We start from the raw sequence: 22,917 nt of genomic DNA, 5'->3' as shown, positions 1-22,917 counted from the left end.
TGTGTATACGTTGATAATATAAATTGTGTACTATGTTTGGTGTAGTGAATATCGGTGTATGTTCCGTAATATACTTGACGTTATTTCTGGATTTGGTCGCTATACTTCACGTGGAGGGTTATACATTTACTGTGTTGGTACTGTGGTTGACCCCGGGTGTCGACCCCCGGGTGTCAGGTTGCGGGGAGACTCACAGGTCTCTGGGTAGTGGAGCAGGACACGTGCGTGCGCGTGTGAGAGTGAGCTCCGGGTTTTGTATATATATATCTATTGAAGGAGGATTATTGTTGTGGATGAGTTTATCATGGTTATACATGTATAACTTTGTGGTAAGTGACTCATGTTGTTATTGGAGCCGTTTGGGAACATTGTCATTATTGTGTTGTGTGAACATAGGCCCCTCGCGAGCAGTTTGTGGGCTTAAGGACTTCTGAGACGAGATTCTGACTGTCACATTTCAAGACATTGTAACTAACGTTTGGAAGACGAGCAACTGACTTTGCCATTTGTCAAGTCATTGTGGACTCTGCCGAATTGAACTGAGCGTTTAGACTTTGATATTTGTCAGTCCAATTGGGACTTGACTTTCTGAAGGCAGGAGAGAGGACTTTTGACTTCTTATTGACGTCCATTCTGACACTTTATACCCCACTCTGGTTATGTAACATCACTACCCACCACGTTCATAACTTTATAGCCAGTCTTCAGCTGCCTAATGTACCAATGTCATTAGGTTATCTGTATTTGGTGGCATCTAGATGCTTGACTTGTGCCTGTGTAACGCAACAGCCATTCTTAAGTTGACTAGTGTACCAATGTTGTGCGGTGATCTTCACTTAGTGACACTCAGCAGCTTGACTTGTACCTTGACTAAATTGATAGTTACTACTGGTGGATACGTGTATAGATAATGTGTATCTAAAGCCGTTATGTAGATAAGTTCCCCCACAGTAAACTGGTGGATTTTACGGAGAGTTTCACTTTATCTTCGATCCATTTACGTCGCCAGGCGTGAGGCCAAATGACTAATTGATTATTGAAGGAAAGTTCCAGTCCAGGAAGGGAACTATCATGAGTGCCAAGCCATTACGACTATATAGCACTTGAAAGGGGTCAGGATAAGGATTTGGTATGGGACGGGGGGATAGGAATGGTGCCCAACCACTTGGACAGTCGGGGATTGAACGCCGACCTGCATGAAGCGAGACCGTCGCTCTACCGTTCAACCCCCAGGAGCCTTACTGCGGTTTGTGGCACGACATCAGCTTCAGATGAGAGGGGACACAGGTGGAAATTGAGTACCCAAATGAGCCATAGAGACGTTAGAAGGAATTTGTTCAGTGTCAGAGTAGTAGACAAATGGAATGCATTAGGAAGTGATGTTGTGGTGGCTGACTCCATACACAGCTTCAAGTGTAGATATGATAGACCCCGGTAGGCTCAGGAACCTGTACACCAGTTGATTGATGGTTGAGAGGCGGGACCAAAGAGCCAGACCTAAACCCCCGCAAGCACAACTAGGTAAGTACAGCTAGGTAAGCAACAGCTTGTTAGATCAAGTTTTCCCAAGTCAAGCCTGCAATAGGCCAGACTTAGTGAGTTGAACTCCCAGACCAGACTTCAAATATACCCCCAATGAGAAGGCTGGGAGTCGAAGACCTAGAGATAATCTTGAATATTTAAGCCTACAGGAAAACCCTGAAGGCTTAAATGTCTCCTAAATGCAGAAATTATCTAATAAATGCAGAAGATAATAAATGAATATATCATTTATCAAAATAAATGCAGAAGTTATCAAATGCGAGAATGACCTTTTATAATGACCGGATACAAGGGTGAAATGGGAAGGTGAATGTTGAGAGGGGGAACAGGGAGAGAAGGGTGAACAGTGTTAAAAGGAATTGTGACAAGGGGAAGAGAGGTAAAATGGGGGAGTGGGAATGGAAAGAGAAGAGGCGATTCCCGCGAGCCAAGGTTCAATATGTGGAAATATGAGTCACATGGAGACAACGAACATTCACTTGTATTTGTACCCCAACATTCCCGTTAATAAATCCACGATTCACGTTATTAAAACCCATGATTCGTGCAAATATAATCATAACCCTAGCTAATAAAACCATGATTCATGCCAATATAACAATGATTTATTAAAGAAAGAACCAAGTATGGCTAGATAGCACTATGCACATTGCAGACGATAGCAACGTTCCAAGATATCACTCACGTTGCCTAAACAGGAGTAGAATATCTGAAGTTTATCTACCTGAAATGGGTTTTGAGACGTCTTCTACACTCCAAACCTGGGGCCCCAGGCTTGCCTTGTGGCAACTTGATCTAGAAGGAAGGCTGTTGCTGGGAGTGGCCCCGCAGGCCCACATATCCTTTGCAACTTAGGTTGGTCCAACACTTCTTGCAGGAACGTATCTAATTGTTTCCATGAACATATATAGGAAGAGGTCTGATTCACAGAGGATTGTATCGACACACAGTTTGGTGCATATAGTCTGGAAGCACATTTCCCAATTCTCATTTTTTGGGGTTAATAAAGACATTTTACTAAATGTAAGACGGCAAGTGTAAGTAGTACCATCTTGGGCTGTGGCGGCTATGTGGACTTCTGGGCAACCAAGACAAAAAAGCCTTACAAACCAGGTAGTTAAAAGGGATAGCTCCCAAAGAAGCCAAACTACTGGTTGATACCTGCTTGATGGGGTTCTGGGAGTTCTTCTACTCCCCGGCCCGAGGCCAGACTTTACTTGTGTGGGAGTTTGGTCCACTAAGCTGTTGCTTGCAGCAAGCCCACATATCCACCACAGCCCGGTTAGCCCGGCACTCCTTTGGAGTTGACTTCTCGAAAAAATCATCGTCAGGTACAACATTAATGGGGTAGGTTTTTATGCCATTAAGTGTTTACAAAATTACACCCATACATAACGGTGCCAAGGCCGAGTCTCGCTTCCCATTTCCGTTATACGAGGGCCACTGGGAGAGATCACAATTGATGAAACATCATTTACTATTGACTGTACACCATCCAGCCAACATTTACACCATCACGTATTACAGAACAGAAATCTGAATACAGGACGGGTGTTTGGGAAATAGGACTTGTTAAGTGGCGTTTTCAGCAGTCATGCAGAATGACTTCCTTGCTAAGAAGATATAACCAATGAACAATTTTCATTACTAAACTATGAGACATGCGATTTAAAGTTCACAGAACCATTAAAGTCAATCGAAACAACAACAGTACCAAATACTGACTTAAGAAAATTAAGACTTTATAACGATTAGGTAGAGTTTTTCAGAATCTTTATCAGAAACACTTAAGTCAATAAATAAAATCGATTCTAATCTTGTTTAATTTAGATGTATATGAATAAATACCTAGTTGACCAGACCACACACTAGAAGGTGAAGGGACGACGACGTTTCGGTCCGTCCTGGACCATTCTCTATCGACTTGAGAATGGTCCAGGACGGACCGAAACGTCGTCGTCCCTTCACCTTCTAGTGTGTGTTCTAGTCAACATTAGCCACGTTATTGTGACTCCTCGCCTGCATAAATACCTAGTCTTAACTTAAACAAGTCATCCATACCCTCTCACAAAAAATAAACATGCTGCCATCCACATAGACCTATGCAAAACTAGAAGAAGAAAAGCATTTTGAGACTAGGGAAAGAGTCCTTCAAAACACTGTATAGGTTTAAGGCATATACAAGACCCATTCTAATCTGAAGACCCATAATTTTACAGCCACAAGGAAACGTCCCGTGTCTGGCATGCCACTATTCTTATACCAGAACTACGAAGATTAAGGAGGAGGCTGTGATAACGAGATATCACACATACAGACGGAATAAATTAGAGGTAACAAAAGATTCTCGGGGAACTGACAAGGTTGATAAAGATATTCAGTTATCACACGTGATGGGCTAGAACAGCGAGAGATGAATGGAAACATGAGACAATGATGAGTTATAGGTAAATGAACTGGCCTAGAGTTCAAATGAACGCGGCCCTGGTCGACGACCGGGCCGCGGGGACGCTAAGCCCCGGAAGCACCTCAAGGTAGAGTGAGTAAGTAAGCAAATGATTAAGTAAGGAAAGTAAGGAAGTAGAAACTAATATAACAGTTTGAAAAGCAGATACGACTAGACACAACCAACAACTGACCTAGCTAACGCTCGACTCTGTAAGCACAGTTAGGTGAACTCGCAGACACATTGATGCCATGAATGGCAGCATTCTAAAACCTTTGTGAACACTGACGAAAGAGTCAAATCACCTCGTTACACGCTGCCGGTCCTTTACAATACCTGGCTGACGGGCACCTTGTCCAGAGTAGAACGAACGCTCGGTAAGGTATTGTCGTTTTGTCGCATATTGAAGCGGGACCCGGCTCTATTCTGCAATATCCCCGAAGCCATTCAATATAACATCTAAATTATTGCTTTAATTATTATTAGAATACCTCGATTTATCCTCGCATGGAAATATTAAAGGGACTAGTTCCAGTGCTTAAATATAGGCTAAGGGACACTAACCAACGGGGGCCAGATTCACGAAGCAGTTACGCAAGCACTTAAGAACCTGTCCATCTTTTCTCAATCTTTGGCGGCTTTGTTTACAATTATTAAACAGTTAACGAGCTCGTATACGTAATTAACAGAGCGGAAATGGTTATGCTGGCCCCTGGGGTCTTCGGGCAACAATAACCAGAGTGATAAAATAACCATCCAGAAAGGCTGGTCGCAAGAAAAGACTGGGGCTTGAAAAGTCACGGAATCGGCGCCAGACAGACAGCAAGACTGTCTGAGCAAGACTGACAGACAGCAAGACTGAGACAGTGGCGACGCAACCCCCTCTCCCCTCCCCACATACACACTTTCGCTTCATACTGTCACTTGTCAACCCAAGTGGTGCTTACCTATGAATGGCTACGGGGAAAGTGAGCTCTTAGCTCTATGCCCCGCCTTCTGGCCGCTTATACCTGGCGCGCTAGTTACCCCTCCCAATAATACCGTTTTCACCATATTTCTTGGTAATGTTGTGGATGGCATTGACTTCAACAACCTCTCCAATGCACTCCACTTGCCTACCACCCACACGCGGAGCTCTCGCCCACACCGAACAAGATGACAGGCAAGAGAGTTGGCACACTACAGTCAAATGAATGGCATGACAAATTTCACAATTTATAACAGTTGAAAACGTCTTGTAAGTGGCCACAATATTGACTTCCACGCACGCATTTTCAATACAATGAGAAGTGGAAATCTGCATGTTTACAGTCTCCTGCGACAGGGAGGTGGTTGACTGGGGGAGTGCAGGGGAGTGTGCCATTGTCACGGGGTGGGGGGGGGGAGGATGTGCCAGGGGGAAAGGAAAGGGGAGTGTCCACGGGGATGGGTGTGCCCGCGGGGGTGGAGGGTAATGCCCTGGGGCAAGTGGGAGTGCCTTGAGGGAGGGGGAGAAGGGTAAGAGTTCATTGGGAAGGTGGGTTACAATCAACAGAAATCTTCGAACTTCATAAAATCTCCATCTTTATTTATCAAAAATTAAAAAATTAAATAAAGCTTTCACATTCACTATTTGGAATAGTGTTTCAAGGCGAAACATCACCAAACTCAAACTCAGTCCACCCTCCGCCACCTAACTTTTTGAATACCCAGTGCGTCTCTATCTACCATAGGCTACACCACTTTCATTAACCACAATGTTACTAGGATGCTCGTCATGTTTACCTCTGTGTTTCTAGCCACAAAATGTCACTAAATTTAGCCGATACATTCTAACACGTCACATGCTGCTACCTATCTAGTGGTGATTCCGAGGATCAACGTCCCCTCGGCACGGTTCTCGACCAGGCCTCCTGGTTGGTGGAATGGTGAAACAGGCTGTTGGACGCGGCTGCTCGCAGCCTGACGTATGAATCGCAGCCTGGTTGATCAGATATTCTTTGGAGGTGTTTCTCGAGTTATCTCTTAAACACTGTGAGGGGTCGGCCAGTTATACCCCCCTTATGTTTAGTGAAAGTGTGTTGAACAGTCTCGGGCCTCTGATGTTGATTTGAATTGTCTCTCATAGTACCTGTTGCACTTCTTGCTTTTCAACGGGGGCTATTCTGCATAAACGACCATTCATTCTGGTCTCTTGCGGCACTATTTCCATGTGCAAATTTGGAACCAGTCCTTCTAGTATTTTCCAAGTGTAAATTATTATACATCTCTCCTGCCTGTGCGCTACGGTACAAGAAACAATGCACCGCTTGACAAGTAAACACTGAGAAACAATGTCCCACTTGACAAGTAAACGCTGAGAAACAATGTCCCACTTAACAAGTAAACACCTGGTTGATACCTGGTTGATGGGGTTCTGGGAGTTCTTCTACTCCCCAAGCCCGGCCCGAGGCCAGGCTCGACTTGTGAGAGTTTGGTCCACTAGGCTGTTGCTTGGAGCGGCCCGCAGGCCCACATACCCACCACAGCCCGGTTGGTCCGGCACTCCTTGGAGGAATAAATCTAGTTTCCTCTTGAAAATGTCCACGGTTGTTCCGGCAATATTTCTTATGCTTGCTGGGAGGACGTTGAACAACCGCGGACCTCTGATGTTTATAGTGTTCTCTGATTGTGCCTATGGCACCTCTGCTCTTCATTGGTTCTATTCTACATTTTCTTCCATGTCGTTCACTCCAGTACGTTGTTATTTTACTGTGTAGATTTGGTACTTGGCCCTCCAGTATCTTCCAGGTGTATATTATTTGATATCTCTCTCGTCTTCTTTCTAGTGAGTACATTTGGAGGGCTTTGAGACGATCCCAATAATTTAGGTGCTTTATTGCGTCTATGCGTGCCGTATATGTTCTCTGTATTCCCTCTATTTCAGCAATCTCTCCTGCTTTGAAGGGGGAAGTGAGTACTGAGCAGTACTCAAGACGGGACAACACAAGTGCCTTGAAGAGTACAACCATTGTGATGGGATCCCTGGATTTGAAAGTTCTCGTAATCCATCCTATCATTTTTCTGGCTGTCGCAATATTTGCTTGGTTATGCTCCTTAAACGTTAGGTCGTCCGACATTATTATTCCCAAATCCTTTACATGCTGTTTTCCTACTATGGGTACATTTGATTGTGTTTTGTACTCTGTATTATGTTTAAGGTCCTCATTTTTACCGTACCTGAGTACCTGGAATTTATCACTGTTAAACATCATGTTATTTTCTGATGCCCAGTCGAAAACTTTATTAATATCAGCTTGAAGTTTTTCAATGTCCTCAGCCGAGGTAATTTTCATACTGATTTTTGTGTCATCTGCAAAGGATGATACGAAGCTGTGACTTGTATTTTTGTCTATATCTGATATGAGAATAAGGAAAAGCAGTGGTGCAAGGACTGTACCCTGAGGTACAGAGCTTTTCACTGCACTTGGACTAGATTTTATATGGTTGACCGTTACTCGCTGAGTCCTGTTTGACAGAAAACTGAGTATCCAGCGTCCTACTTTACCGGTTATTCCCATTGACTTCATTTTGTGTGCTATCACGCCATGGTCACATTTATCGAAGGCCTTTGCGAAGTCCGTGTATATCACATCAGCATTCTGTTTCTCTTCTAATGCCTCAGTGACTTTGTCGTAGTGCTCAAGTAGCTGTGAGAGGCACGATCTTCCCGCTCGAAATCCATGTTGGCCTGGGTTATGAAGGTCATTGGTCTCCATGAAATTGGTGACCTGACTCCTAATCACTCTCTCAAATACTTTTATGATGTGCGATGTTAGTGCAACTGGTCTATAATTTTTTGCCAATGCTTTGCTCCCTCCCTTGTGTAGAGGGGCTATGTCTGCTACTTTAAGTGCATCTGGTATCTCCCCCGTGTCCAAGCTCTTCCTCCACACTATACTGAGTGCCTGTGCTACCGGCACTTTGCATTTCTTTATAAATATTGAATTCCATGAGTCTGGACCTGGGGCCGAGTGCATGGGCATGTTTTCACTGAGAAACAATGTCCCACTTGACAAGTAAACGCTGAGAAACAATGTCCCACTTGACAAGTAAACAGAGGTACTGACATTTTCTACCATGCTGACATCACTTGCGGCTAGCCTGTCCACCCAGCCCACCACCACGACGCCTGCTGCCCCAAGTCAGTCGTGATTTTGATGCGTGAGTCACTGTGCCCGCAGGACATGACATTACCAGCGGTTAGACGTCGTCACCGTTACGTTACAAGTGGCCAGCCCATCACCACTATAGTTAATAGTCAACAGCAATTACTATAATGCCCAACACCACCATCGAGACTAGCCCTCCACCACACTAACCAACTCACCAGTCCACCACGACCACTATGGCCAACTATTCATCAAACCTTTATAAATTGATTCGTATGATTCATACCTCAGCTTGCGAGCAGCCGCGTCGAACAGCCTGGCTGACCAAACGACCAACCAGGACGACCTGGTCGTTGATCCTCTGAAATAATCGCAGGGTAACCGCATGGTAGGACTTTTATAAGAGCTACACAGTTTATGCTAAAAATATACAGGAAAATGCAGCGCCAGCCTGGAATCCGTATGTTGTGAAGAACAAAATGTGAAAAAACTGCAAAAGATTCCGACAAGATTAGTAGCAGAACTGTGTGATTTGTTAAGCTACGAGAATAGGTTAAAGGAACTAAATCTCTCAACCCAAGAGGAAAAATAAATGAGGTGATATGATCCCAACATATTAGATACTAGGGGGAATAGACACAATGGACAAGGACAACGTCTTTAAACTGAGAGAAAGTAGGGTAAGAGAACACAGAGGGAAACAGGAAACGCGAAAATGTTGAAGAAATAAGAAGGAAATACTCATACCACGTACGAGTGGTCAATAAGTGGAATGCAATGAAAGAAGGTGTGGAAGCCTCCTCCATCTCCACCTTTAATGCCAGATTCGACAGAGTTCGAATTTAAGAGCAGTCAAATTATAACGCAGCTGGTACAACAAGGCTACTCGGTGGGGCATAAGGAGCTAGACCGCCCCTACCCGGTACATAATGATAGGTAAGTATCTTTAAGCTACCAACCACCACCTCTTCAACACTCCCCCTCCACGCCTAACAATACCACCACACCTCAACACAATCGCCACGCCTCAATACACGCCTTGCATCACCACACACCAACAATCAATCACCAAGTCTACCTACAATCACCACACCACTTTCTCGCTTCACAACAACCCCACACCACACCACACAAGTCATCACGCCTCGCTACACCACCGTCATCAAAAGCTAGACCTCCTATCCCCTAGAGACTTACGGGCTATTCATGCCCGTGCCACCTCTTGGCTGGCTTAATCCTTATGAATCAATCAATCGTCTCCGTAGACACCGATAGACTAGTAGTAAGTACTGATAGGTACCGACAAAGAACACGCCCCCCATCAACCATGAGTTGGTAGAAGGTGGACCGTCTCCATACGCTCTCCTGGACAGCTGTACAAACTGTAAGCCCATACACGTTGTTGTTGTTAGAGAGATTCAGCTCCTGGGAACAAAAAGTTCCAAGTAGCACGGGCTATGGTGAGCCCGTAGTGGACTTACCTGTCCATACACGAATACCGTAAATTAAATATTACCATATCTTCACTACACGAGGCTATTTGCCGGGAACTGTATAGAAGATACGAGCTATAAGCTCCGCAAATATTTGAGAATTGGTATAATGTTATTTTTCTTTCAGCCATAGTCTCATGTAATAATCACATTAATGTAATTATTACGCATTAAGATAATTGCAGCTATCCACTCCACTAATTTGATTATGTTGTGTGTGTCCTCGTTGTTACGAATCCCTTAATAAGTACCACCTTTGGCAATACAGAATAGCAAGTAGAGTAATGCAGGCGATGAGTCACAATAACGTGGCTGAAGTATGTGGACCAGACCACACACTAGAAGTTGAAGGGACGACGACGTTTCGGTCCGTCCTGGACCATTCTCAAGTCGATTGTGAGAAATCGATTGTCACAATCGACTTGAGAATGGTCCAGGACGGACCAAAACGTCGTCGTCCCTTCAACTTCTAGTGTGTGGTCTGGTCAACAAGTAGAGTAATATTTACGTGGTAGCAATTTTAGGTAATATGGTGATTTTCTATATCTGTGATATAGTGATAATGGTGATTTTTTCTATATATTTTATATACTGTTAGTATTGAAACCCCAGAGTAGTTTACTCTCAGGCCGTGAGGTATAACCCCGAGGAGTATACCCCCAGGCAGTTGTAACCCTGAGGAGTATACCCCCAGGCAGCGAGGTGTGACCCTAAGGAGTTTACCCCCAGGCAGCGAGGTGTGACCCTGATAAGTTTACCCCCAGGCAGCGAGGTGTGACCCTAAGGAGTTTACCCCCAGGCAGCGAGGTGTGACCCTGATAAGTTTACCCCCAGGCAGCGAGGTGTGACCCTAAGGAGTTTACCCCCAGGCAGCGAGGTGTGACCCTGAGGAGTTTACCCCCAGGCAGCGAGGTGTGACCGTAAGGAGTTTACCAAGTCAACAAGGATTAACCCTGAGAAGTTTACTCCCAGGTAGAGGTGTAACCCTGAGGAGTTTACCCCCAGGCAGCGGTGTAACCCTGAGGAGTTTACCCCCAGGCGATGAGACGTAAACAAGACCCTCCTCCTCCTCCACCACCATTAAGACGGCCAGCCCCGCCTCCTCCCGTTTTCACCCTTCCCAAAATGAGAAGCTTCAAGACGCCGCTTCTTCCCCCTCTTCAGCTTACAGCTCCATCTTGAGCGCCTTCCGTCGGCTAGACGACCCAGATAATGTCTTGAGGAAGGCTGGGAAGGAAGGAGAAGGTGTGGGAGAGGAGAAAGAAGGAAGGAAGAAGGAAGAGAGGCCGCCCAGGGCAAGGAGCCAGAACATCTTACGATCCAGATCAAACTTTCTCACAGTGTTCCCTTTTTCTCTCTCTGCCTTTCCTTACCTGGATAAACTGGATGGTGATGGCGGATTTACCCACGCCTCCTCCTCCGACCACGACGATCTTGTAGTTCTGAGACATGGGACTCTGGTCCTTGCTGGGACTTCTCCTCCCCATGGTTGGTGTAAAATAGAATCACGGAGCACTAGACACACACACCCTCTCCCTCTCTCACTCAGTATCACACTGATGCTCTCCGCCGCACCACACACACTCACACGCTTCTTTTAAAACTATACTATCATCAAACTGTTTCTATTTTATTGGTTATAATAATATACTCTGGTAGTGGTGATGATGATGCGGTCGCTAGAGGTACAGGGAGGTAAAGTTGTATTGTTAAGTTGGAAGGGTTGGTGTTAGAGAGGGTGGAATATTATTGGAACCTGGCAAGAGGCGTCACGGATCCCATACTCGGTAGTGGGTCGCCTACTGTTACACATGTCACTTGTTCCTCCCCTCGCTCTTTCATTACCCTCTTTCCCTTGCTTTTTATTAATATTTTCACATTTAATGACTGTCAATAACCAGTAATAAGTGATTTATCACTTTATAAGTCGTCTAATTTGTGCATTCCAAATTTTAACGAGCAAAAACATGGGAGAGAAATGATCAGTAAAAAAAATCTCAAGTGTTCGTGCTTTTCATCTTAATGTCAGATATTCAAGATGCTTAACTCAACAGAATAACTGAATATCTTTGGCCTCGAGAGCTGCAGTAATTTATAGGCAGTTAATCCTTGACAAGAACGTAACAGATGTACTAATGGTGCGTGTTATTTATTTCATTTATTTATATACAAGACCTAAAAGGGGTACCATCTCTTGAGCAAGTGTAAGGGACCCATAGCCTCGGAAAATAAAATAAAGAGTACTCAGAAAAGACCTTGTGGATCCTCACTGAACACTGATATTTTCTTCTCCTACCACCCCCTATTCTTTTTGTATACAAGAGGTATACATTGGGTTTGTGAGAGAATATAACAGTGGTATTCTTACATTCTTGCAAAGCCATTAACACGCATAGCGTGTCGGGCAGGACCTTAATCTAACAGATGAGGTAAACTTAATATTAGGTACATTGTAACAAAATTTTAGTTCAACATATTAAGTACAATATAAATTTGAGGAAATGATTACACTGGTGAAGTTTCGTGTCTTAAGACAAAGCATTAATATTGGGGAAGTGGGTAACATATATATATATATATATATATATATATATATATATATATATATATATATATATATATATATATATATATATATATATATATATATATATGTGTATATATATATATGTGTATATATATATATATATATATATATATATATATATATATATATATATATAATTCATATAAACTAATTAAATTCATGACGTTTCGAATACTTCTCATATTCATCATCAGATCTAAAATACACGTTAAATTAAAAATACCATCAAAACGAAAGAACTCATACTAAATCCTAAAAAAAATATGAGATATAAAGCGACACTAGTTACAAACGGAACAAAACACAGTTCAACTTACGTAAAGTAATCAAATCAATATAGATACCCAAAGCTAATTCGAAATTACAGTAATAACTACAAACTTTCAGAAAACTTATACAAAGACAAACCATTTAAAACACTTGTAGATTACCAGTTAAACACCTTGTAAGAAACATAAATATTACACAAAACTGATCACCAAATGCTATATTATATGTACTAATTAAACAAATATAAAAAGGAAAAAAAAGTCAACACTCCAAATGAGTATCGGTCACAAATTATGGAGAATTAGAGCATATATACAATAATAATTAAATCTATGTGAACTATAAATGAAAACAAAAGTCTTACAGCGATTTACACAGTATATAATTGAACAGCTGATCCATTATTATTATTTAGCAGAGGCTGCCCCTACTTATTATATATGATATTAAACGTGAATTCCCTTTTAATATTAGCAGTTAACACGCCGGAAACTCTTGATAAGAACTTCCCGCTGTTTCTTTTTCCAGCTTTCCTGCCTTGTCTGTCTTGCTTGTTCCAGAATAATGTATTCTTTTGTGCTTTTTTGATATTATGATGATGAGGCTGTTGATGATGGTGTTGGGGGTGGTAATGTCAGTGTTGTTCTAGAACAGACAAAATATATGACCGAGATTAGTTCTATATCAGAAAAGACTAAGGTCGATTTGCATTGCTCAAGTATCGGACAAGTTGTAGAAACTATTTATTTGTAGATTTTTTAACGGTAGGCTTTTTTTTATTGATTGTTGCCGCTAGCGGCGACTATAGTTTATTGTGCACCCCATACTCATCCTGTGAGCGGCAGTTTAGTGTGCACCCCATACTCATCCTGTGAGCGGCAGTTTAGTGTGCATCACCTCTGGTGAGCCAGTTACATATAACATCTGTGGTGAACCAGTTACATATATTTGAATTCACATGCATGAGGCTTTGTATGACAGCAGCAGACTTAGCAGTGAGGCATCAGGAACACTGCATATTGTGATCACATGTTAAGCTGACGAAGCCAGCTTCTTGACTCAGTTTCAGAATGGAGAAACTGAAACTGATAAATAAATCGCATAAATAAATCCTTTATTTATGCGAAACGAAGCAGGATCTCGCTTCGCGGGCGTTATAGCCTGGGTTCGTAGGATTGGGGGGGATTGACTGGGCGCCAGTCCTTAAATGTAGCTTCTGTTCACCCAGCAGTGAATGGGTACGTGGTTGTTAAACGATTTGGCGGGTCGTATTCCGGGGAAATTTGAATTAAGGTTCCCCCCCCCCCATTAAGGATATAATAAATATATTATTTATATATAATATAAATTATATATATTTATAAATAAATATAAATATATATATATAATATAAATTATATATATTTATAAATATATATATATATATATAATATAAATTATATATATTTATAAATATATATATATATATAATATAAATTATATATATTTATAAATAAATATAAATATATAATATAAATTATATATATTTATAAATAAATATATATATATTTATTTATAAATATATATATATATATATATATATATATATATATATATATATATATATAATATTTGGACAATGATAGGTTGTTCAATTAGATGATAATCTGGCATTCAAATGTAAATGAGTCAGAGAAAGTTTGAAATTTCATTGTATCTCACTTTATTTCCACGCTACGCTACATACAGTAAAACAAAAGGGTTTGAAGTTAAATTCCTCAGTGAATCAACATATGTATATTTATTCAATGCAACTACTTGATACTTCCATTGCTGTTTCATCACTAACTACAGCGTAAGTCTGTGTTATGAAGGCGACCTTAGATACAGACTTCTGGAATCATTAGCCATGGCATAGCATGATATTGGTGAATCTGGGAGCACAGAATCTCTTGAAAAGATTTACACACAATGTAACAGGTACAAGTTGAACACTAGTCGCTAACATGTGCCGGGTAGACACTGCTGCAATAACTATAGCTCTCGCTGCAGTGGTCACGGTGAATACTCGTGCTTATGTGGATGTGGGTGGCATGCAGGGCTGGTCGCCTGGTGACACAGCACCAGGAAATCACTCACAAATCATCAGTCTCGTTCATGAGGCGTCACAAGAAGGTTTATCTTAAATTAATACTGTAAACATAAGTGTTCCACCAGAGATTACCAAGACTGGTTATTAGAAATAAGTCTTGTATAATAAGCAGTAACTAAATAACACAGCAACATGTTAGAGGCTACAGACCTCCTCAGATCCAATGTAGCAACCGAGAACGTCATGTTTTCTCTCTTGAATGTCACATTGAGGTGCTAGACAAGGAAACTGACAGCATTTGAATCTACTATTGTTTCACGAGTTTATGATCCATATCCTTGAGAAAGCTCGTGATACTTTCACCCCAAGAGCAAAAGGTCTCCGATTCAATGGGACAGAAAGTGTAAAATGAATGCACTGGGAAATAATTCATAAACATGATTAATGACTGCAATAGAGTTGTTAACACTGGTATGGAATTGTGTATCCTATTGTCTCTGCTTCAGCCAATAATTTACCTTCCAAATTTACCGACACACCTGCATTAGGGGCCCAACTACCTAACCTTTAGCGGGAAGTAGGCAGTGTTTAGCACCCACAGTATGTACACGCCCACGAGTACTCCCACGGTGTGTACTCACGCTCACGAGTACTCCCACGGTGTGTACTCACGCCCACAGCAACGCCCACACACACACCGCCACCACCGATACCAACACATTCGGACAGCAGGTAGTTGATGTTCCTGTAAAGAAATGTACGCTGTATTCAAGAGAGCCAAGACATGTTTTCATGTGTTCAGAGAGCTTGTTTTCAACTCCCTTTTGTGCAAGATAGGACGCGCATTGTCCCTTCATTGTGTACTTTCTCCTTGATTGTGTATTGTCCCTTTCATCTCTTACCACCTAGTCCCATTTACATCACTTTACACTTGCTCGTGTAGAATTCCAGGAGCCATTTCTCCGATCATCTCCGCAACGTGTTACGAGTCCTCTTGGAGGATCCTACAATCCTCATCTGTCACAACTCGTCTCATTAATTTCGCGTCATCCGGGAACATCGACATACAAGACTCAACTCCGGTAGACATGTCACTTACGTATATTAAAAAGAGAATTGGTCCCAGCGCACTTACGGGCTCACTATAGCCCGTGCTACATGGACATTTCGTTCTGAGTAGCTAAATCTAAAACAACAACAACCCAGCGCACGCACGCACGCACGCACGCACGCACGCACGCACACACACACACACACACACACACACACACACTGTCGCCAGAGGAACACATAAAGAACATTGTGAGAGGAGCCTATGCTTCACTTTCCAACTTCAGACTTGCTTTTAATTATCTGGATGGTGAAATACTAAAGAAAGTGTTCATGACTTTTGTGAGACCAAAATTGGAATATGCAGCAGTTGTGTGGTGCCCAAATCTCAAGAAGCACATAAATAAACCGGAAAGGATGCAGTGGCATGCTACAAAATGGCTTCCGGAGCTGAAAAACAAGAGTTACGAGAGACTAGAGGCGTTAAATATGCCAAAACTAGAAGAGAGGTGATATGATCACCACGTACAAAATACTGACAGGAATAGACCAAATTGACAAAGAGGAATTCCTGAAACCAGAAACTTCACGAACAAGATGACACAAATTCACGCTACGAAAACAAAGGTGCCGAAAAAATATTAGAAAATTTTCTTTTACAGAGTGGTAGACGGTTGGAACAAACTAAGTGAGAAGATGGTGGAGGCCAAAACCGTCAATAGTTTCAAAGCGTTATACGACAAAGAGTACTGGGAAGACGGGACACCACGAGCGTAGCTCTCATCCTGTAATTACACACACACATACCTCCAGTATGTGACCCAAAGTGTGGCGGGGATTTGTTATCATCAATTGGTTCGTGCAGGTGATGGTTGAGGGCGGTGTGGTGGTGGTGTGGTAGCGCCCGGCGCGTGGTGACTGTGGTGGTGGTCCAAAAGCTTTGTCCCACCTGCGCTCCACACTGCTTGGTAAATGCACATTAATGACACTATGTAAAAGACACATGGCGGGACCAAAGAGCCAAAGCTCAACCCCCGCAAGTACAAATAGGTGAGTACATCGAACACTTTATGTAGAATACATAAATCTATGTATTTACGTATGTAGCTTAGCCTAGCATTTTAAAAGCACTATAATCACCTGTGGTTGATTGTTCAATAAATCCCTGAACTATATGTTTGACAAATCTCTCACCCTGTCCATGGAGGACAGAAGAAAATGTATATATTCTGGTTAGCATTGTAAATGTGTGGCCACGTCTGTGGTAGAAAATAATAATAATAATAATACTTCTTGTATACGCGGTCCACGAGCACCACCAACCATGGGGGACATCACATAATGATGACAAATCATTATAATTCCATATTTGCCTGCACTTGAACTTGAGTATTCTAAGAGTATAGAACCTTTTCTCTGACGCTACGAGATCAAACCATTTTTTTCCTGTAATCACTTCGTCAGTAATTGATGAAGTGATGCTAACTTCTAATTTAGTAAGTTTATTTGATATACAAACAAATACATTAGCGTTTACTTTTCACAACTGGCCCCAATATTTATATCGACATACACAATACAACAGGCCAGCTACTTAACTATTCATTAATGCATAAGAGTTTATACAAATTCAATAAAATTTAGTTCATGAAACTGTTGCGCATTTAAAAATAAAATGCATTATTTCTGTCTTACAGAAAATGTCAACATTTGTGCTCTTGGTGCAGATTAAACCAGAAAGCAGGATAAATAGCAACGTACAGTGTTGAACGGAATCTTTGAGTTATCAAATAGGTCCCTAGAAAGTGTCATTAGACGAAAATTCTTGGATAAATTTGAAAAAAAGCAGAACAGTGCAAACTGGAACTAGCAAGTCCATTGTTTATCACAGTGAAATGTGTCAAGTAAAACATGTATATGGGGCAAGTAACATCATCAGCAGACTAACAGATGTTTTCACAGCTCGAATAAGACTAGGCTACATGTATCTCTGGCAGTTTGGCTTGTATAGGGATCTAGATGAAGTAAAGTGTGTGGACAAAGACAGGGACACACACTCGAACTTGGACTTGGACTTTATCTTGGACTGTAATAAAATTTAGCCATTTAGAGATAAATGTAATCTAACGCTGTATAAAATGGCAAACCATCTTATTACTAAGTATAAAATACCTCAAATCCTTGCACTGTATCCATGTTTTGCATTCAGTAGATAAACGACATATGAGATTAAGAAGCAAGTAGTGTATTGTGAAGACTAATAATAACAAACAGCAGCTCCCCTATGACTATGTAATATCTCCATTGCTCAAACAATTATGTATTAGCGACAAAACTACCGTTAATGTATAATGATTAACTGTAAATATATAGCTACTGAAATCAAACATTCTCTGTGACTAGCTGACATTATAATTATAAGGTGTGAAGGATAGATGAAATTGTTAATGTAATTATTTTCGTTGAGGTCTGATAAAGACCTTTTGTGCCCTCTGTAATCCTTTTTGCGCTACCGCTCACAGGATGAGTATGGGGTGCACAATAAACTAGCCGCCTCCGGTGGCAATAATAAATCAAATCATCACCTTTGGTTGACGGGGTCTACTGTGGGGTGAGGTTGACGGGGTCTACTGTGAGCCAGGTTGACGGGGGTCTACTGTGGGCGAGGTTGAGAGAAGTTACTCACAGTGAGGTTGACGGTGTCGTTGACGAAGTGGTGTCTCTTGAGTCGTAGGGTGAATCTGGCGGTGAGAGTGAAGGTGAGGTCGGCCTCAAGGGTCACCTCCATGACCTCCCGCCGCCCCTCCTCCACCTGCTCCTCGGACGAAGGGTAGAGAGCCGGATTAGAGTGGGTGGGGAAGGGTATAGCTGGGTGGATGAAAGAGCATAGGCTACATAGGATACGAAGAGTGACCCAAACCTGAGTTTACCTGTTGGTCACTGTCTAGTGGCCACGACGGGGACACAGGAAGCCAGTGGCTTGTCAAAGGCCCTCCCCTCTTTTCCTAGGATTGTTTTTTAACTGGATTTTGAATTGCAGTAATGGCTTGGTATTTACGGCTTCGGTAGGTAGGCGATTCCGTGGGTTTATAACCCTATGAGTGAAAAAAAAATGTTGTCTGTCCTACATTGTGGCTTGTTGAGCTTGAAGCTGTTGTCCCTTGTATTTGTTACACTTGCGCTTTTAAACAAGTCGTATGGATTAATATCATCAAACTTGTTCACTATTTTAAGTTTCTATGAGAGCCACCCTGTAATGTCTGTTTTGTAGTGTTGTAAATCCTGTGACCCTCACCCTTCCCTGGTACGAGAGTCGACTTAGTTCTGGGATGATTTTTGTTGTTCTGCGTTGTACTTTCTCCATGGCAGATATATATCCTTCTGAAGATGAGATCTCTATGCTTGGATACAATAGTCCAAATGGGGGCTCAGCAGAGATCTGTTTAGTTGGATATTCACTTTTATTTCCTTAAAGTCAAATGTTCGTTTAACTATTCATAGTTTTTTTGTTAACGCAGTTCTCTCTTGTGCGACTTCAATAGCTGGCGGATTATGAATCCTAGGGCTTTTTCTTTGCCAATCTAATGTCATTGATGCATGAGAAAAAATGGGTGGCCCCAAGATGGACCCTTGCGGTACCACATTCTCCACATTTTTCCAGTCAGATTCGTTTCCATTTATGACGATCCTTTGTTAATAATGTTAATCACTCCGATCTTGGACATTACGAAGGCCTTCTGAATGACAACAATAACACGAACTTACCATTCATTATAATCTCTTAACTGCTTTTAGAATTAGTTGCCTCACCTGGTGTCCGTTGATGAACCAAAAGACAGTAGGTGCTGGGTGAGCCCTCAGGACGGTGCAGTTGGCAGCCAAGACCTCGCCCGGGTAGTACCTGGTTTTGTAGCCTGCGACCACAGGGCGCGTGTCCGGCGGGTCTGGGGAAATCGAAGTCTCAGTAATAGCCTCATGGATGGTTTGATGATTGCTGCAGGTCTATCAACCACTAGAGGGTTACTCTGGTAACCAAGATAGCTTATTGGAACATTATCTAACACAGTGCAGAGTTACAAACCCAAAAAAGATTTCAACTGAGATTTAACAGATTCAACAACGCAAAACAGTTGTTGTTAAATACACTGGACGTAATCTTACTGATCAAATCAAATCAAATATTTATTCAGGTAAAGTACATACATACAAGGTGAGATAGAAAACGTTGATGGATTTATAGATAGAGCTAGTACATACAATGCCTAAAGCCACTATTATGCAAAGCGTTTCGGGCAGAAACCAAGACCAATATACTCATACACCGCCTAAGTAAGACAGAAACGAGTATCGACTAGTGGGCCGGCCAGAGGCTTGGGGCCCATGCCGGAATATTCCTGCAGAAGACAACAATATTCTGGTTGGACTTACCTACGACAGTGAGGTTGGCAGTGACCAAGTGTTGAGAGAAGCTAGGGAAGTCAGCCACGGCCTCACAGCTGTAGGTCCCCGACGCCGCCACCTCCACCCCCACCAGCACCACGTGACCCATGCCACCGCCGCCACCCTCATGGGGAATTAAAATTGAAATTGAAATAAGTTTATTGAGGTAAAATACACACAAAGGGATGAGGTAGCTCAAGCTATTCTCACCCCGTTCAGTACATCGTGTTAATACATACATAAATACACATCACAAGCAATAAACGTATTACCGAACATTCTGAGAGATAAACATATACATTTCCTCCTTTACACAAGTAGTATGGTATCAGACGTACACACAAATACTTTTATGACCTAGGTATACTGTATAGACAATTTCTCATGGGGAAGGGATCAGGGATTAAACTTTTTTTTTTAAGTCACTCAGGCCTAATAATAGTTCACAAACCAACGCAAAACAAATGAATGTTACAAAAATGGCGGGATCTTTGACAGGCCGCCGGCTTCCTATCCCCAACGAGGCCACTGCAGTTGAACGATTATATAAATTCAAGTCAACCAATGTATATGAGTCAGATGCGCCCATCATGGACAATACACAATCCTATTGTTAAATTACTGTTGTTAACAAATAAACTACCCTCCTACCTTTCAGTTATAGGTAGGGACACAATACTCAACATTTTAATGAAAATATTTGGTCATGTAAATTTCATACGCTGTTGATAAGAAATATGCACGATATATAAAAATCTAACATTTCAGATTTTTTAACATTTATTTGACAGCCTAATAACAATGCAGTATATATATATATATATATATATATATATATATATATATATATATATAATATATTAATTTATTTATTTATTTAACCTAAAAGTGCTATATAGTCGTAATGGCTTGGCGCTTTCTTGCAGGGTAAGGAATAAAAGCCTTACACAGACGGTATACCAGTGAGTGATCTTTCCCGTGATAATTCCCTTCCCTTCCTACCTTGACAGTGAGGCCGGGCAGGGGGAAGAGAGAGGCGAGGGACCCGACGGAGGTAGTGAGGACGCTGCGGTAGAACTGGGTTCCATCCTTCCACCAGGCCAAGGAATAGAGGGGGCCCTGCCAAGGATCCACCCAGCACCTGAGGGGCACGTCCTCCCCTGCCCGGGCCTCCAGGGGCACCTCCACGCCTCTGATGTGTACCCCACACGCCCCTGGCATCACCAGGGGGAAAAAAAAGGAGGGAATGTAGTAGTCTGAACCCCGGAAAGTCATCACAGGTCAGTCCGGTGCCAGGCACAGTAGTCAATCATGTAGTTATTATTATTGGTAGTAGTATTCTTCTTATTATTAAGTAATGATAATGTCTTCTCACATAATAACAAGATAAACACTCACACTTATGTATTGGATTTACACTAAGTCTGTGGCACTCTCCTAAGAGCTAACTACATCCGCAGGCCTTGATAAAGCGCCCAGGAATGTGAAAGACTTAGTGTAAATCTTTACATAACATACACACATACATACATAAGACAAATGAAAACATTAGAGCAATGTAAATACAAATGGTATAATAAACTATTCACTTTTTCAAATTTGTGAAGCCTATTTGAGAAACGTATTTCGAAAACAACACATTATAAAAATGAGGAATCGAATGAACACACTTGAATAAATAGGAAATATAGATGTTTATCTCTCAGAATGTTTGGTAATATGTTTATTGTTTGTGATGTGTCTATATGTATGTATTAACACGATGTACTGAACGGGGTGAGAATAGCTTGAGCTAACTCATCCCTTTGTGTGTATTTTACCTCAATAAACTTATTTAAATTTAAATTTCAATTTCACTTGAATAAACACTAGATCGAGGCACATCACGATTTGGGGCAAAATTAAAAAAAAAATCACATTTAAATTCTCCTTAAAACCAAATAATGAGAACTTAAAACAGAAGTTAACAACAGAGCAGTAACCCCACAAGAGAATTCTTACCTTGATGAAATTGAAATTGAAATAAGTTTATTGAGGTAAAATACACACAAAGGGATGAGGTAGCTCAAGCTATTCTCACCCCGTTCAGTACATCGTGTTAATACATACATAGACACATATCACAAGCAATAAACATATTACCGAACATTCTGAGAGATAAACATATACATTTCCTTACCTTGATGATGTAGGAAGAGAATGAGAGCTGCGAGTGTGACCAGGGCCATCGTGGGATCACTGCTGGAGGCCTTACCTACCCACCTTCCTACACTGTGTGAGAGACTGGAGCATTATACCGTCCTGAGAGTCTCTCCTCCTCTGCTTCAGTGTCAAGTGGGCGTTAGGCTACGCCTCTCATCCAGGTTCCTTTTATTGCGCGCTATTTTTAGTTTATTTTTTATCAGTCAAAATAGCGACAGGAAGCGCTGGCGTCCTGTCCCCGTCGAGGCCACTAGAGAGATATGGTCGTCCCTCAGGTAAATTGAGGTAAGTACCTATTGGGGAGAGAAGCGGTATTGAGCACGAGGGAGACTGAGGCCTGACGCTGGCGAAGCAGGCGAGGCTGGGGGAGGTGTGGACGCTTTGGATCTCACCCCCAACCTTTCTCACCCCCTCCTCCTCCGTCACCCCCACCACCACTACCAGGCCTACCCGTACCTCAACACTCACTTACACCCTCCTGCATCTCCCCACTCTCGTCCATATACGCTGACAAATACTGAGAGAGAGAGAGAGAGAGAGAGTGAGAGTGAGAGTGAGAGTGAGAGTGAGAGTGAGAGTGAGAGTGAGAGTGAGAGTGAGTGTGAGTGTGAGTGAGTGAGTGAGTTACGAGGAAAGGAGGAGAGCGTGTATGTCATAATAATCCCCACAAGCGCCTGCCACAGCTC

General features: G+C 42.1%; 3 protein-coding genes across 5 annotated transcripts in view; 1 reads left to right on the top strand and 2 right to left on the bottom strand.

Annotated features, from left to right (window-relative positions):
* The window catches only part of Ras64B (ras-like protein 2), a 53,719-nt gene extending 42,538 nt beyond the window's left edge, over window positions 1-11,181 (bottom strand). The window contains exon 1 of the mRNA XM_045750910.2: window positions 10,985-11,181. Coding sequence (XP_045606866.1) covers window positions 10,985-11,098 — 114 coding nt within the window. The 5' untranslated portion in view covers window positions 11,099-11,181. The remainder of the gene's footprint in view (window positions 1-10,984) is intronic.
* The window catches only part of ubl (Ubiquitin-like protein 5), a 50,071-nt gene that overhangs the window by 20,997 nt on the left and 6,157 nt on the right, over window positions 1-22,917 (top strand). Inside the window, exons 1-2 of one of the 2 annotated variants that reach the window (XR_011222712.1) lie at window positions 185-329; window positions 21,040-21,309. The gene's annotated coding sequence lies outside the window, so the exon portion shown is untranslated. Of the gene's footprint in view, window positions 1-184; window positions 330-21,039; window positions 21,310-22,917 lie in introns of those variants that run through there. The other variant, XR_011222713.1, reaches the window with a different exon arrangement.
* Window positions 14,230-22,571, bottom strand: LOC123763651 (uncharacterized). Of its 2 annotated transcripts, none has more exons than XM_069304335.1 (7): window positions 22,209-22,571; window positions 21,032-21,243; window positions 20,018-20,153; window positions 19,400-19,533; window positions 18,276-18,404; window positions 16,397-16,550; window positions 14,230-15,284 (listed from the first exon to the last, which is right to left on the bottom strand). In XM_069304335.1, exons 1-7 carry the CDS (start codon window positions 22,255-22,257, stop codon window positions 15,208-15,210), a joined length of 891 nt encoding a protein of 296 aa, XP_069160436.1. In that variant the 5' UTR covers window positions 22,258-22,571; the 3' UTR covers window positions 14,230-15,207. The 2 variants fall into 2 exon arrangements, with proteins under 2 accessions (XP_069160436.1, XP_069160438.1); XM_069304337.1 differs by having other exon boundaries at window positions 18,276-18,401; window positions 22,209-22,568.

Source organism: Procambarus clarkii, chromosome 52 (assembly GCF_040958095.1).
Source record: "Procambarus clarkii isolate CNS0578487 chromosome 52, FALCON_Pclarkii_2.0, whole genome shotgun sequence".
Classification (NCBI taxonomy): domain Eukaryota; kingdom Metazoa; phylum Arthropoda; class Malacostraca; order Decapoda; family Cambaridae; genus Procambarus; species Procambarus clarkii.
The sequence above is the reverse complement of the archived record's forward strand: the minus strand, read 5'-3'. Positions and strand labels throughout refer to the sequence as shown.